General features: G+C 37.2%; 2 protein-coding genes across 2 annotated transcripts; both read right to left on the bottom strand.

The window, feature by feature from the left end:
* Positions 1-8,333: 8,333 nt before the first annotated feature.
* LOC110925370 lies at positions 8,334-12,096 on the bottom strand. Its single transcript, XM_022169325.2, has 3 exons — positions 11,607-12,096; positions 10,577-11,317; positions 8,334-8,458 (listed from the first exon to the last, which is right to left on the bottom strand). The coding sequence occupies exons 1-3, from the start codon at positions 12,094-12,096 to the stop codon at positions 8,334-8,336; spliced, it is 1,356 nt and encodes a 451-aa protein (XP_022025017.2).
* A 1,534-nt stretch (positions 12,097-13,630) lies between these two features.
* Positions 13,631-15,169, bottom strand: LOC110922769 (zinc finger protein ZAT4). Its single transcript, XM_022166970.2, has one exon. It carries the CDS (start codon positions 15,167-15,169, stop codon positions 13,631-13,633), a length of 1,539 nt encoding a protein of 512 aa, XP_022022662.1.
* Positions 15,170-16,017: the final 848 nt, after the last annotated feature.

The following is a 16,017-nucleotide window of genomic DNA, read 5'->3' as shown; positions in this document are numbered from 1 at the left end:
CTTGGGAAGAAAGCTTCCATTTGGAATGGAATCTCTCCTCACAAAGAAAAATTGGTTTCTCTAGTGAGTGTCGTTCTTGGTGACCTTCAACAGTGGATGAGGTTTTTGTGGCTTGTGCTTAAAGAGGAAACGGCGAGACCCGTGGCTGACCAAGTTATACATGTGGCTTACTCAGACAGACCTATGTCTATTCCCTAGTTTTCTATGATGTTCTCAAGTGTGTAAAGAACTCTCCACAACATTGGCATGACCTGAATATAGCACAGACCAGTCAAAGTGAAGAAGCTCTGTGTGAACGCCGGGAAAGGATAGATTGTTGGTGCAGTCATCTGTCGTCTTCGTCTTAATAATCGAGTCTCGGATTCGGTGTAGATCTGACCGGGCATGACATCACGAGTGACATCACATAAGTGACATCACAACTGACATCACCTAGGTGACATCACAAGTGATGTCATGAAACAAGGAATTGAATGGTAGCCGACAAAAGACAAAAGTAATATTTGGTCCAATTAGAGAAGTTCATTGGATGGTCAAATTAGGTTCTACCATTAAAAGGTCCAATAAGATACTTTGAAATGAGGGTCCAATAAGAGATGACCGTTTGTATGGTCCAATCGTTTGAGATATGCATGTATATATGTTGACCGTTTGAATGTTGTCGTTTGAACAGTTGGCCGTTTGAAAGGTTGTGTCCGTTTGAGGATTTCAAACGATAGGATAGGCTGTACTATAAATAGGTGTCAAGCATTGTCATTTGTAACGGTCAGACAAAACGATACCGAGGTGCTGCCGGTATTTCCTCTCACTATAAACGTTGTCAATCGAATATACAAGAGGTTTAAAGTGTAGTTCAAGCTGTTTTGTAGTGCGTTTCTTAGTTTCCGCCTCTGAAACATACGAGATCTCTTCCGAACGACTCATTCAGGTCGAAACCGGTCCTACATAAATGAAGCCTATCTGGAATGGAGCAGAAGGGAAGGTGACCCAGACTTCAGATTGACAATCACTCTTAATCGAAGAGTCGAAAAGCCAGAAGATTGTTCCATCCAGGAAGCAATGACGCAACTGATCAATCTCTGGATCAGTGAAACGACAGAGCTCCATGGAAGGATTTTTGGTAAGGCCCTGACTCTTCGGAGGGCTGTTGTGTTTAGGATTCTTGGCAGGGGAGGTAGAGTGGTCATCTTAGCCATGGAAGTTTTGAAGAAACAGAGGATCAGAGATGAGAAATTTAGAGAGAAGGGAAGAAGAGATACCTGATGAAGTCTTCAAATGAGGATTTAAAGGGAAAGGATCTCGAATTTAAATGCAAATTTCAACCCTATCTCTAATCCTATTTATAATGATGTTTGTTGCAGGGGGAGTCTTATCGCTGATGTCACCCTTGTAACGGCTAGTCCTATTATAACGGCTAGTTTCTTGCTAACGAGTTGTCCAGAATCAACAAGAAAATATGACTCATTTAGTTGCATCTAATTCCTCATATTTTGGGAGAAATTGTTAGGGCATGGATTTTATATTAAGGATCATATATCCTGAGACTAGGCCTGGATCACGGATCCTTAACGGATAATGCAGAGAGTCTGAGGATCCGGGATCCTTACTATTGTTTGTGTTTTTAACAATTGTTCCTTGTGTTCTCAGTTTACGTTTGCAAGTATTTGTGGACTGGGTCATTGAGAGAATCTCGGAGGAATATGCTTCCATTTATGCATGTGCATGAGGCTGGTGACCGTTAGTGGTGATCGTGGTTGGCTAGCTTGATTTTCGGATAGTTAGTTAGCTAGGATATTTTAGATATTTTAACGGGGTATTAAGCTTGATAAGTTAACAGTTTTGTACTACACACACTCGCATACATACTCTCTTGAACACAACTCTCGAAAACACATTAGATCTCTCTTGTAACAAGCTTAATATCATCCAAAGTTGTAACCTTTTTGATCCATATAGTTGATAGTGATAGTTTTCATTATCCGAGGTTTTTTATGCCGGAAATCATTCATTGATCAAGGGTTTTTTCTTCGTATAAATCCTTGTGTTCATTGTCATTTCATTTTTATAATTCTTCATACACTTGTTCATTTAACCAAGCATCCAACCTCACAAAAATCAGATTTGGTTACATTATCCTTCTGTGATTTTTGACCAAAACAGTTACAAAGAAAACTAACTGGGTTTTGTTGTGAGATTATTTGCTTTCAATATGATTTTATAGCCCTAGAAGGATATTAATCTGTGAATGTTGTTGTTATTCTTGGTTTTTTTTCTTTGAGTCTTGTTCTTGGGTTGCAACTGTGTAAAGGCTTGTGCAGGCACCAATAGAGTGATGAACCTGGAATCTGGTCCTTGACACATTATTGCATTTTGTGGTGATTGTTTTCTTATTAGCTGTGACATTCTGCAGTTGTTTCTGGTTGTTATTGATTGCTTGTATTTGTTTGTTATTTCTTGTTTCTGCTCAATATGGGTGATACTAGTAGTACTTCACAAACACTTATTAGTAACTGGATATGGGTTATCCATTATATCTTCATCCTAGTGATTCTAGTGCCTTAACTATTGTTAGTATAAAGCTAAAGGTACTGAAAACTATTATGTTGGTCTAGTGCTATGAAATTGGCCTTAGAATCCAAAACTAAATTTGGTTTCATAGATGGTAAGTGTGAAAGATCCACTGATGATCACGTATTAGCTAGTCAGTGGGATAGTATAATTATGTGGTTTTAACATGGTTATTAAACTCTGTGTCTTACGAACTGTTTTTAGGTCTAGTTTTTTTTTTTTTCTAAATTTTCCTCAGAAGTGTGGGATGATCTTAGGGAAACCTATGATGAGGTTGATGTTCTGTTGTATATGACCTGTATAAAAAAGATTAATTGTATCTCACAAAATGCAAGTACAGTTGCTGATTATTATAACCGGTTAACGACTATGTGGAAGCAGTTTGATGCTATGCTCAAACTGCCCACTTGTTTTTGTAAAGCTGCTAAAGACCATAATGATTTTTCTATGTTAATAAAACTAATGCAGTTTCTCATGGGGCTTGATGATGTTTATCAGCCAGTGAGAACAAATTTGTTGACAAGAGAATCATTTCCATCTGTCAAGGTTGCCTTTTCTGTTGTATCTAGGGAAGAGTCTCACAGGATGTCTAGTGGAGGAACTAAAAGTCAAAATGTTTCTTTTGTGTCTAAGTCTAGTCAGTCTTTTGATCCTACAAGGAAAAATACTAGAGGTCCTAATCCTAACTTGAAATGTACTCACTACAATATGTTAGGACATACAGTTGGCAGGTGTTTTGAATTGATTGGTTATCCTCCTGGTATGAAAAGAATACCAGGAGGACAATTTGTTAAAAAAGATAATAACACTGGTTTTAATAATAATAAGTCTAATGCTTATGTTGGGACTTCAAATGCTACCAGTACTGCTTTGCCTTTTACCCCTGACCAAATATCTAAGTTGTTAAGTCTGATGAGTGATAAAACAGGTGGAGATCAGTCCATGCCAAACATGGGAGGTGAGTCTTCTAGTATGTGTAGTGTTGTTACTAACTTTGTTAGTTGTTCTGGTACTGATAGTCTTGAACATGAGTATAATTGGATACTTGATTCAGGTGCTAATCAATATATGGTTAAAACAGACAAATATATGTTTAATTGTGTGGATGTGTCTGAATGTGGTTTAGAAGTCAGTCATCCAAATGATACTAGTGTTAAGGTTCTTAAAATAGGAGAATTAAAACTGATTAACAATGTTGCGTTGAAGGATGTCTTTTTTATTCCTGATTACAGTCTCAATTTGTTGTCTACTCATAAGTTAGCAAAAGATAATCAGATAACTGTTTTGTTTAATGAAAATAGTTGCATGCTATAGGATTTGAAAACAAAGAAAATCCTGGTGATTGGTAGTCAAGATAATGGTCTGTATCTAATTGGTAAACATGGTAATTTTGCTAATTTGTGTTTTAATAGTGCATTAAAATCAAGTATGTGGCATAATAGATTAGGACACCCATCTGATCAGGTTGTGGCTATTTTAAAAGAAAATCTGGGTATTAATTCAATAGAACATGGTCCATGTGAAATTTACCATAAATCAAAACAAGTTAGGGTACCATTTCCATTGAGTGAACATAAGTCTAAATGTGTTGGTGATCTAATTCACTTAGATCTGTGGGGACCTTATAAAATTACTAGTTATGAAGGCTATAAATTTTTTTTTGACTATTGTGGATGATTACTCTAGGTCAGTGTGGTGTTATTTTTTAAAGTCTAAAATAGAAGTGTTTGAAAACTTAAAAGATTTTTATGAATTGGTTCTCACTCAGTTTAAAAGTAAAATAAAGAGTTTAGGGGTGATAATGGAACTGAATTTGTTAATAGTCAAATGAATTTGTTTTGTAAAAACAAAGGTATAATACATCAGACATCATGTGCTTACACTCCACAATAGAATGGTGTTGTGGAGTGTAAACACAGACACCATTTAAATATAGCCAGAGCCTTAATGTTTCAAGGTGGTTTGCCACTTAGATTTTGGTCAGACTGTGTTTTAGCTGCGGTTTACTTAGTTAACAGGTTGCCCTCATCTGTCTTAGTTGGTAAGAGTCCCTATGAAGTCATGTTTGGCTTTAAACCCTCAATATCTCATTTGAGGAATTTTGGGTGCTTGTGTTTTAGTACTGTTCTAAATGAAACTGATAAGTGTGCTTATCATGTTGATAAGTGTGTTTTAATAGGCTACTCTAATGTAAAAAAGGGATATAAATTGTGGAAGCTGGATGGAAAAAAAGGTTTTATTTTCAACGGATGTAAAATTTTATGAGGATGTTTATCCCTTTAAGTCAAAACTATATGATGATCAAGTAATATTTGACAAATCTTTAAATCACATTATTTGTTTTTTTTTTTTTTTTTTGATTTTTATGAAATAATGCACCTGAAGTTCCTTCTATTCCCAATGATGAAGAGGGTGTTGCTAGATCTCATGATATTTCTTGTGATGATCAGCAATTAACTCCTTCTACATCTGCCATTCCTAGACAAACTGAGTCTGCCCCTTGCTTATAGTCTAGAGTTGATAGTAGTAGTAGAGAGGAAGTTGATAGGGCTGACGACACAGAGGCATTAAGTGTTGAGACTAACCCATCTGAGGGGAATGTTATAAATCTTAGGAAGTCTTCTAGAAGTACATTTGTCCCTAAACGGTTTGATGAGTATGTTTTAAGTGGTTAAGTTAAATATGGAATAGAGAAGGTTGTGAATTATGCTTATTTGTCTATTGATCATAATCTTTGCTTTGTTAGTAATTTGAATAAAACTGTTGAACCTAATTCTTATGATGAGGCTGCTAAGGACCCTTTGTGGGTTGAAGCTCTGAACTTAGAAATGAAAGTCTTGTTTCAAAATAATACTTGGGTTCTTGCTGACTTACCTCCAGATAGAAAACCTATAGGTTGTAGGTGGATCTATAAAATAAAGTACAAGTCAAATTGTGAAATCGAACGATATAAAGCTAGATTGGTAGCTAAGGGTTATAATCAAAGGGAAGGGGTTGATTTCGGTGAAACATTTTCACCGGTGGTTGGTTAAGATGGTTACTGTTAGGTGTGTTATTAGTCTTGTTGTTGAACAGGGTTGGTCATTATTTCAACTTGAAGTTAATAATGCGGTTTTGTATGGGTCTATAACTAAAGATGTTTGTATATCTTTACCTCAGGGTTATTATTCAAAAAATGAAACTAAAGTGTGCAAATTAGTCAAATCTTTATATGGTCTTAAACAAGCACCTAGAAAATGGAATGAAAAAATTTGAAATTGGATTTATACAAAGTGTATGCGATCATTCTTTATTTGTGTTGAAAAAATCTGATACAATTGCTATGTTGTTAGTGTATGTAGATGATATAGTTATCACAGGAAATAATATTGCTGAAATAAATAGAATTAAAAAATTGTTAAGTGATAGCTGTAAAATAAAAGATCTTGGTATTCTAAAATATTTTTTAGGAATTGAGGTTTTATACAATGATTAGAGTGTTTGTCTTAATCAACGAAAATATTGTCTTGAATTGTTAAATGAATTTGGATATTTAGGGTGTAAGCCGGTCAATATACCTATTGAGCTTAGTCATGTAGTTTTTGCTAAAACTAACAAAGATCAACTTAAGTTAAATAATGTCTCTGGGTATCAAAAGTAGGTAGGAAAATTGATATACTTGTCTTTGACTAGACCAGATATTAGCGATGCAGTTCAATATCTTAGTTAATATATGCATTCTCCGTTAGAGTCACATTTACAAATTGCTTTGAGATTACTTCGTTACTTAAAAAGATCACCTGGTAAAGGGTTATTATTTAAAAAAGGTCAAAGTTTTGATTTGGTAGGTTATGTAAACAAAATGGTGTGGCTAGGTCAACTGCTCAAGCAGAGTATAGAGCTATGTGCTCTGCTTCTTGTGAAATAATATGGACTAAAAATGTACTTAGTGAACTTGGTATTGATTGCAATTTGCCTGTTAAAGTTTATTGTGATAGTAAAAGTGCTATATCAATTTCTATAAATCCTTTGTTTCATGAGAGGACTAAACACTTTGAAATTAATATGTATTATTAAGAGAAAAAATTGCTTGTGGTGTCATTGATCTTGTTAAAATTGATTCTGATTTTCAAATTGCTGATATTTTGACTAAGGTACTAGTAGTGAAATGCATGATCTTATGTGTAACAAGTTGGGAATGGTTGACATGTATAGTATATGAATGATGGGGGAATGTTGAAGATAAATGTTTAATTCATATACTAAGATGGGTTTTTTTTTTTTTGAACGGCCAACAAACTCAATCCCGAGCACTCTCGGGTCACCCACTGAACAAACGGAGTACTCCGAGAGTAACCCGAGTCCACCACCAATTCCGGGGAAAACCCGATAACCACCCGCCCGTAGGCACGACAGTGAAATTACCGGTAAAACCCGTTTGGCTCAAGGATCCAACCCAGGTTTCCCTGCACCAAGTGAGAGTCGAACCTGCATCTCTGAAGAGAAATGCAGGCAGTATAAAGCCTGTTGCTCTCTCATTATTGGCGCATATGTGAAGGTGCAGGGGTGCAAAGTGTAACATGTGAAGATACTGATATAAAAGGTGGAGATTAGGGTTTTGGATCATTCTTCAGTCTCTCTCTCATCTTGCACACAGTCAATTGTTCTCTGGGTTTAGTTGTTTAGATCTGTTTACGATCCGTTTGTGATCTTGTATCGTCTTGTTGATCAAGTAGAATCTTGTATTGTTGTGTTGTTTTCTAATTGATCAACTGATACTTCATCAGTTGATCGTATTTTGTAATCTGTTTGATTTAGATCTTACTTTTGGTAAGATCTAGGGTTTGGTTGGGTCATTTTGGGTTGGTAACATAATAAAATTTTTATGTCGTTGTTTTGTCACTACATCTGGTGTTCTTGTTTGTTTACTATTCTTGTATATAATTTTACAATGGAGAAGGCTGACGTGGAAATGATGTGGCAGGGGATTCTAGAATGCGGGGAAGCACAAGCGGGAACACCATATTGAAAAGAAAAAGCAACAAAGAAAGAAACGACGAATCGGGAACGGTAGGAGCGAAAACACTAGGCTCAACTATTTTGAGGGCTCAAAACGAAGAAAAAATGTGAGGTCCTCCCCCCCCCCCCCCCAAAGTTGGTTTGTACTTTCGATTTTGGTTTCTATTTGACATGAAATTTAAAAAAAAAACTTATAAAAGGAACTTAGATAGCATCTAATCAGTTGATGGGATAGGATCGTGCCATTAAAAAAACAATAAATTACGATAGAATATCATGGAACTGAAGAAGACGAAGAAACTCAAATCCTGTTCTTCTTCGGTAAGGAAACAATGTAGGTTAGACTTGTCGTTCAAGTGTTCTTCTTCAGTTTATGGGTGGCATGACGGGCTTTGGTTGGCTAGTTTTTATTTTTTATTTTTTAGGATTTAATAAGTAGTTTTTTTTAGAGGTGTCCTTTTTTATTTTTATTAGGATTTAATAAACAGGTTTTTTTAGGGGTGTTTTTTTTTTATTTTTAGGATTTAATAAGTAGGCTTTTATTTCATTTTTTAGGGTTGTCTTTTATATAAATTTTTTTGAATTAATATAAATTGTGTTTTTGTATATAATTGTCCACTTAAAAAAATACACATGGCACTCCAAGGCCGGTCTGGCTACGCCCCTTCTAGACCCCACTTTTTTGGGTGTGGACTAGTGGAACCCACATTTGCCACATGTCGAGCAATGACCTCAACCCAAGCCCCTCCACACCCCATAGCCTTAGGCTAGTTTGTGTGGGGGACAGCCATGGCCCGTCCAGCTTCGGCGTCGGTCACCAACACCATTTCCTTTGGTCCATCGTTGTCTTCAGCATCTTGGCCAGGACGTTTGTTCCGGCCCTCCACCTCACCTAATAATGCCGTTCAACGGCTATTTAAAAAATGTTCAATTCCTTATTAAATTCAAACGACCAGTTTTATAAAAAAAAAATAATCATTTTACCTTTAAATACACATCTTTCACTCCATTTTTAAACCACTTCCACCCAAACTCTCTCTCAACTTTATAAAATTCTTCACTTATTTAAAAATTTTACCATGGATTCATACAATCCGAACAACCCGAACCCGAACCCAAACCCAAACCCAAACGTTTTCTCGGTATCCGGCTACCATCCTACGATGGATCCGAGTTGGGCATCCTCTCAATTTTCTCTCAACGCTTTCTCAGGTTTCTAACAAACTCGCAACGCTTTCTCTCAAATGAGCCAAATGCAATCCATGCGACAAATGCAATCGTTGCAACAAATACTAATGCGAAACCCGTTCAACTCACAATTTCAATCGCAACCACAACCTTCGCCACCACCGGTAGAATCGTCTCCTCAACCACAACCCGTATAAGATGAAGTTGAAGAATGTGTTCCGAAGACGCAACCCCAATCCTCGAAACGGAAAAAAGGGAAGCAAGTGTGGCGCATCAAGCCGATGACAAAGATCAACCTTCGAGAGCTAAGTCACAACGTTGGTCAATGATCGAAGAGGAGGCATGGATTAGCACATCAAAAAGCCCCATTGTCAGTATGTAAAAATATATAAAGTTTACATTTTTTAATATATAGCTTTTGTTACATTATAAAAATACAAGTAACAACCAAAACGGTGATGTTTTTGGAAAGAAATGATATCAAAGTTCCTTGCGATTATGGAACAAGATCATTATCTTGATCTCGATTCCATCGCTTCGAAGTGGCGAAAAATGAGTCCGGTCGTGAACCGATTTTCCAGGATATATAATAATCTATATGTTAATCGTCGTGGTGGGCAAAGTGACGAAGATGTTTTTAAAGAGGCGATGCGTAGATACAAAGAATCGCATCGGGTTGTTTTCCCACACGTCCGAGCATGGGAGGTTATGCAAACCAATAAGAAGTGGGCGCTGGTTCCAAACAAGGTTGCAAACACTAAACGAACAAAAACCTCAGAGACCGGAAGTTATAGTGCAGAGGGCTCGGACGCACGATGCCAAATAAATATAAACGACGAGCCGGAGTTTGACGAAGAAGAGCACGTAGTTCGAGAGGAGGCACGTCCACCGGGCAGGGACAAAGCCAAAATGGCAGCGGCTGCAAAAAAACAAGCCGCAACGGGGGGCGGTTCGAAAATGGACGACTTGATGGCCCAGTTCAAAGCATACACCAAGGTCACAACCCAAAAGGCACAAGCGAGCAACGTGAAGGGGACGAACAGGTTCGGTTGAAGCAAGAAAAGAACGAAGTAAAAGAATAAGAGATAATAACAACCGATATCAACTCGTATCCGGAAGAAGATCGAGCGGCTTTGCGTAAAATGAAATAAAATATCGCTTAAAATGGAACTTTTAGGATTTTTAATTTTTACCAATTTAGTATTTTTTTAAGTTATGTTTTTTTTTGTTCTGTTTTTTTAAGTTATGTAATGTTTGTTTTTTTTTTTAATTTTAGTGATTTTATTTTATAACTTATTAAATGTTAAAAAAACATGTTGAATTTAAAAAAAAAATTAAATAAGTGGGGGAGACCCATCCTCCATTTCCTTTTATCCATCCTTGAAGGGGCCTCCTTGAATGATGACATGACGATGACGTGGAGGACCATCCTCCAAGAACTTGACTCCTCCACACTTAATAGCTTAGACTACAAGGTATGGTGATGGACCATCCTTGGAGGATGATCCGCCACGTAGGCGCCACGTCACATTCCTCCCCAAGATGGTCCATCCTCCAAAACTAGAGGGCATGGGATGGTCCTAGTCATAGTCCTCCACCACTTTTTATGTTTTTTTTTTTTATTTTTTTTAGTATTCTATTTTTTTTTACATTTAAGAAATATACTAACAAACTATTTTCATTAATATTAAACCCACATTAAATAAATATAAAAAAAAACATAAACTTAAAAAAAAAACAAAGACTTAATAAAAATAAACATAGAGTTAAATAATTTGATGTTTTTTCATGATGTCGTGTTGTAATTTTTTCAACATCGAACGTTTCGGCTCGGGTTCGTCCTCGACATTCATCGTCATTATTTCCCATTCCTTGAGCCGAATTTTTTCATCGGAAATTCGGATTTTCTCATTCGCCAATCGGACCTTCTCTTTTAACTTTTCTTCCGATGCACGACTTTTTTCTTCGATGCCCCGCTCCTTCGTCTTCGTTTTTTGGGCCGTGACGTCGTTGTACATTTTTAGGTGTTCCATAAACTCAACCATGTGCGGGTCCACCTTTTCCTTTTCTTTTCCCTTGGCCCGCTCCTTCTTTGTTTTGTCTCGGCCCGGTGGACGCTCCGGTTCACGTACGTTATACTCGTCTTCGTCATAGTCGGCGTCATCATTTAAGTTTATGTGACACCTCGCGTCCGATCCACCGGCGCTTAAACTACCCGTTTCCGACGTTTTTTGGTGTTTCGCCATCGCCACCTCGTTAGGAATAGGCGCCCATTTTGGGTCGTCTTTTACAACCATCCACGCGCGAACGTGAGGAAAGTTGCTACCATTCTTGTCCTTATACTTTTCCAACGCCATTTTGAACACATCCTCGTCGTTCCACCCGCTACGACGGTCACTTGTATATAATTTGTTATACTCCTCGCAAAACCGATTAATGGCTGAGTTCAATTTTCGCCACTTCGAGGAAACCGAGTCGAGATCTCTATACGGGCCTTGGTCCATCAAGTCGAGAAACTTGGCCAATACCTTGGACCAAAACCCCTCACCCGATTGGTTATTACCTATAAAAAAACAAACAAACAAAATTAAAAAAACAAAACAAACTTTAAAACAAACAAAATTAACAAATAAACTTACTGTTAAGAAAAAAAAATTAAAAACTTTAAAACTGTTAACAAACAAAATAATAAACTTAAAAACTAATAAACCTAAAAAAAATAAACTTAAAAACTAAAATATAAACCCACTGTTAACAAAAAAAAATAAACTTTTAAAAATTTAAACTTTAAAAAATGTAAACTTTAAAAAATGTAAACTTTAAAAAGATGTAAACTTTAAAAAATTACGCACCTTTTACCGGGTTGTCGGAAGTGCCAATGAAAGCCTTGGCTAAGGCTTCTTCTTTGATTGGGGTCCACTTAGTCGCCTTCGGTTTCGACGTTTGATCACCCACCACTTGTTTGCCTTTGTTTCGTTTTCCTTTCCCTTTAGGCGGTTGGGTTTCGGGCACAATCTCCACATCGTCTTCGGGTTCGGATTGGGTCGGGATCGGTTGAGGTTGAACGGGTGGTGTGGGGATCGGTTGAGGTTGAACGGGTAGGAAGTTCCAAGCACCCCGCATCATCATTTGTTGAAGGGCTTGATTTTGGGAGATTTGAGCGAATTCGTTTGGCGAGTGTTGGAATGAAGCAAACGCGTTCGATGAATATTGCGAGAATTGGTTCGGTTCTAGCGTTGGATAATATCCCGGAACCGAAAAAACATTTGGTTGGGTCAGATTGTTGGGAGTATTCGGGTTGTTCGAAGTGTTCGGGTTCTCCGGGTTGTTGAACGGATCCATGAAAATTATGTGGAAGAAGGTTTAGAGAATAGTGGAAGGAGTATAAAAATTATGTGAGAAAGATGTGAATTTTTGAGGTTAATTTGGTGATTGAAAGTGAAAATGGAAGTTAAATTTATATATTTTATAAATATAACCGTTTGTAATTATCCAAATTATGAAAATTTTCTTTTTTTTTAATTTAACGGTCATAAAGTAAAAGGGGGCCCACTTTTTTGCATCGTCGCAAACGGCTAGAATGGGACGGAGAGGACGGGACGGGATGGGGGCGGCACGGTGTTTGGACCGTCGCCGACCCACGACGGGCCGGGGCCGACCCCATACCGTGTAGCCTTACAAGACTAACCTTAGATGTCAGTGGTACAATCCTATCCCTAGAAGATCATAAATGACTTATATAAATAGTTCAGCTCTCCTTTAGTTAACGTTTAAATATATCAACAAAATAGAGAAGTGGACCATCGAAATTAACAAATAGGTATTAACTTTTACATTTCTTTAAATAAGCACTGAATTTTACATGTGTTAATTATAAAGTTGTCTGATTATCAAAGTGAGGACTATGGAGGTGCCGACATAACAGAGTGTGGGCTATGATATGTAGGTACCAGATTATCTCGGAGTATAGGCTATGGGGATGCCAACTTATCTAAGTGTGGTCTATGAATTTGTCAAATTATTAGAGCGTGGGCTATGAAGAAGGTTAGACGTCAACTATGAAGGTGCCAGTTTATCGGACTGGGAGTGTAGACTATGGAGGTATCATCCTCAGTTATTTGTCCTATTCTGATTGGTTGTTTAGAATTGTCTACTTTAACAAATGTAAAAATCAATGTTTATTTTGTTAAATATTTTTTTAGTCAGCTTGTCTATTTCCATGAATTTTCCTTACTCTAGTACCCCGGAATTTTTAAATAAGAACCAAACCATTTAAAGATTACTCTGAACGAATAAAATAAAATTTTAATGCGTAAAGAATAGAATTCAGCTTTTAAAACTCACTCGATGACAAGAAATTGCCAATGGACAAGAATGTTTTGTAACCCGAATTGCTATGCAAGACATGGTAGGTTAGGGAAGTCGTGTAGAATACCACTCTGCGATCGTTTTTTTCTTCTAGATTCTAGCAACAACTCTTAGATGAGACTGCTGTAAAGAATACTTAAATATCATGTCTTAAAAGAAAATATGTCATAAACTCATAAATATTAAAAGAAAATATGTCATAAACTCATAAATAAGTTTTGCCAGCTAATTGTTAATGCCTATTTTAAAATGTACACCCTTTAACAAAACTTGATAAAAGATGTAAAACCTTTCATATTTATTTTGACAAAATTGTAGAACCAATATTAATAAAGAAAAATGAATATAATAAAGAAAATATTAAGTATACATCATATAGACATTGATTTCCTCCAAAAAGACTTGAAGGTGTATGTGACAGAACCTTACAAAACCATGTTAAATGGATATATAATTACAGTCTTTGGGTTTTATATACTTGTTTTTCCTTAAAAGAGTGAAAAAAAATCTACGGATCCTGCGGTGGACCCACATCATGAGTTTTTGAAGTAATCCCAACTTGCAACCATGAAGATGAATTCCCACTGACGTTACTCATGTCTTTTAACTGACTCAGTTTTGACAATTTCAACTTACTGTCAGCTTCGTCATCCTCCATTGTTGCTCCTCCTTCATCTTCTTTTCCATGGTTGTTGCTTGTGTTCTTATGTTCATGTCCTTGCTGATCACTAGTTTTGTTATGGTACTTTCCATTTCCATCTGTAACATTCGAATGATTTTCTACATTACAAGAATGTAGATTAATCTCGGTCGAAACCTCAAAGCCTAAGGGATTATACCGGGGATCTCTTCTTAATCCGGAAATGCTGTGCTCCGGAGCGGGGAAGTTGAGTTCTAGTGCTTTAGCTTTGTCGAGTATTCGTGATGGTAACGCCAATGCACGTTGGTGGAGTTGCTCAATATGTTCATGGAAGTTAAATTTGGCTAGAGAAGAAGTATCAGACATGTTAGATGTAAGCCAATGACACCTCTTGTGGCCACCAAGCGCTTGACCGGATGCAAAAATCCGATTACAAATCGTGCATTTGTGTACTTTGGCTTTCCGTCTTGCCACTCCGACCAACGGTGCTGGGTCCGAGACCAGGAGTGTTGTGCTCGGACCCTCACTATACTGATAGGTCGAGATTGGTTTCGGCGACGGTATATATTCCTCGTGCATGGTATCATCATGATCACCTATGTTATCATCAGATTGATCATTTCTTGCTGCAAAACAACCTTTTACTTTTTTATGACTTGCCCTATGACCACCCAACGCTTGATGTGAATTGAACACTTTTTTACATGCTTTACATTCAAACATGCCTTTAGGGGTAGTGGCTACACCTTTGGCTTTATCCAAAGGTGAAGATAGTCTAGTGAAAGGTGACATAAACGCCGCGGTGGAAAACATAGGGTTCGGCCGTTGCTCCTCCAGACTCGGGGACACACAAGGGTCTTCGACATCGGTTTCTGCGGCATAAACACCTGCGGAATTTGATAACTCCATTAGGCATTTAGCTAGGGCTAAATCTTCATCATCACTTGATGGACAATTAGAATTAAAGCTACCAACTTTAGCCCTAAAAGATCTCTTTCTTTTTGACCACCCACCACAATCTCTCGGGTCACCATTGTTCTCATCATCATACCCATCATCCTCATCACCCTCCAACTCCGGTGACGACACGAGAGACTCGCCATCATCTGAGCTGCATTTACGATGTTCTAGAAACGCTTTCCACGACAAGAATTCTTTCCCACAATTCTCACAAACCTTACAACTTTTTAACCTATTAGGGTTTGTTCTCAATGCATACATTCTCCTGTTCCCTTGCTTATCATCCCAATCACTCGTGCACCGATCTTCATCATCAAGATTTCCGGCATCATCACCGATACCATGAGCTCTCATATGCCCACCTAAAGCTCTTCCACACGTGAAACCCTTCTTACATATTCTACAAAAATGCTTAAAATTGGTGTGTTGATCATCAGAACTAGCCATGCAGAACGATGAAAAGGGTTAGAAGAGAATGAAAGGAGGAGAAAAACACGAAAACAAACGAGAAGAAAAGGGAACAAAAGAATTGAGGGTGGAGTTATGTTCTTGTAGTTGAAGTTTTTGTAAAGTTGTATGGTGAAAAGAAGGTTAACTGGTCCTAGTTTTTAGTGAACAGTAATGTTTGATTTGTGGTGTGTGTGAGAGGGAGAGAGAAATGGAGTGAATTGAGTGTGTGTGACAAGTGGAAGGACGGAATTATGCTCGGTGACTTTTTCTACTAGTCAATTTAGAGTGAAAGTGGTGGTACTTATGTCCTAAAACATTTAGAAGAAAATTATTTGGTACGACAAATAAAATATATATAACCAGGTTTACTACAAAGTAGAAACAATCTTTATTTAACTAAAACTAGTGTGATACCCGTGTTTCACGGGAAACATTTGATTTGTAAGACGATAGTGGTTAAACAAAATAATGCTTTTATTATAGGGCATTATTCGACACGTGGCAGTCCAGTAAGTATGGGGTGTTATTGCAAAAGTGGCGTAGTGGGAATAATGCCTGATAATGCCCCTTCCAATCATTAAACAAAAAAAAAGCAAACTATTTTCTCATTGGTGGGTCAAATCCAGTCAACCATTCCACAAACCATGTTAGGCGTTTTATATATAATGTCCCACCAATTTTTTTTTTCAAAAATAATGCTCTATAATGCCCTATGTAATGGGGAAGGGGGCGTTTTTTTGCCCTATAATGCCCCACTACACATGGTCTAAAACCCTGATATTTTAGATCGAATCTTAACATGACATGTGTCTAATATTATTCGTATAATTCAAATATGTAAATAA

Source organism: Helianthus annuus, chromosome 17, assembly GCF_002127325.2.
Source record: "Helianthus annuus cultivar XRQ/B chromosome 17, HanXRQr2.0-SUNRISE, whole genome shotgun sequence".
Classification (NCBI taxonomy): domain Eukaryota; kingdom Viridiplantae; phylum Streptophyta; class Magnoliopsida; order Asterales; family Asteraceae; genus Helianthus; species Helianthus annuus.
The sequence above is the reverse complement of the archived record's forward strand: the minus strand, read 5'-3'. Positions and strand labels throughout refer to the sequence as shown.

Coding starts and splice junctions, on each gene's coding strand:
- LOC110925370 (XM_022169325.2), bottom strand. CDS start 12,096: ATGGATCCGTTCAACAACCCGGAGAACCCGAACACTTCGAACAACCCG. Junction 11,318..11,606: donor TTCCGACAACCCGGTAAAAG/GTGCGTAATTTT, acceptor GTTTTTTTATAG/GTAATAACCAATCGGGTGAG. Junction 8,459..10,576: donor GGACGAACCCGAGCCGAAAC/GTTCGATGTTGA, acceptor CGGCATTATTAG/GTGAGGTGGAGGGCCGGAAC.
- LOC110922769 (XM_022166970.2), bottom strand. CDS start 15,169: ATGGCTAGTTCTGATGATCAACACACCAATTTTAAGCATTTTTGTAGA.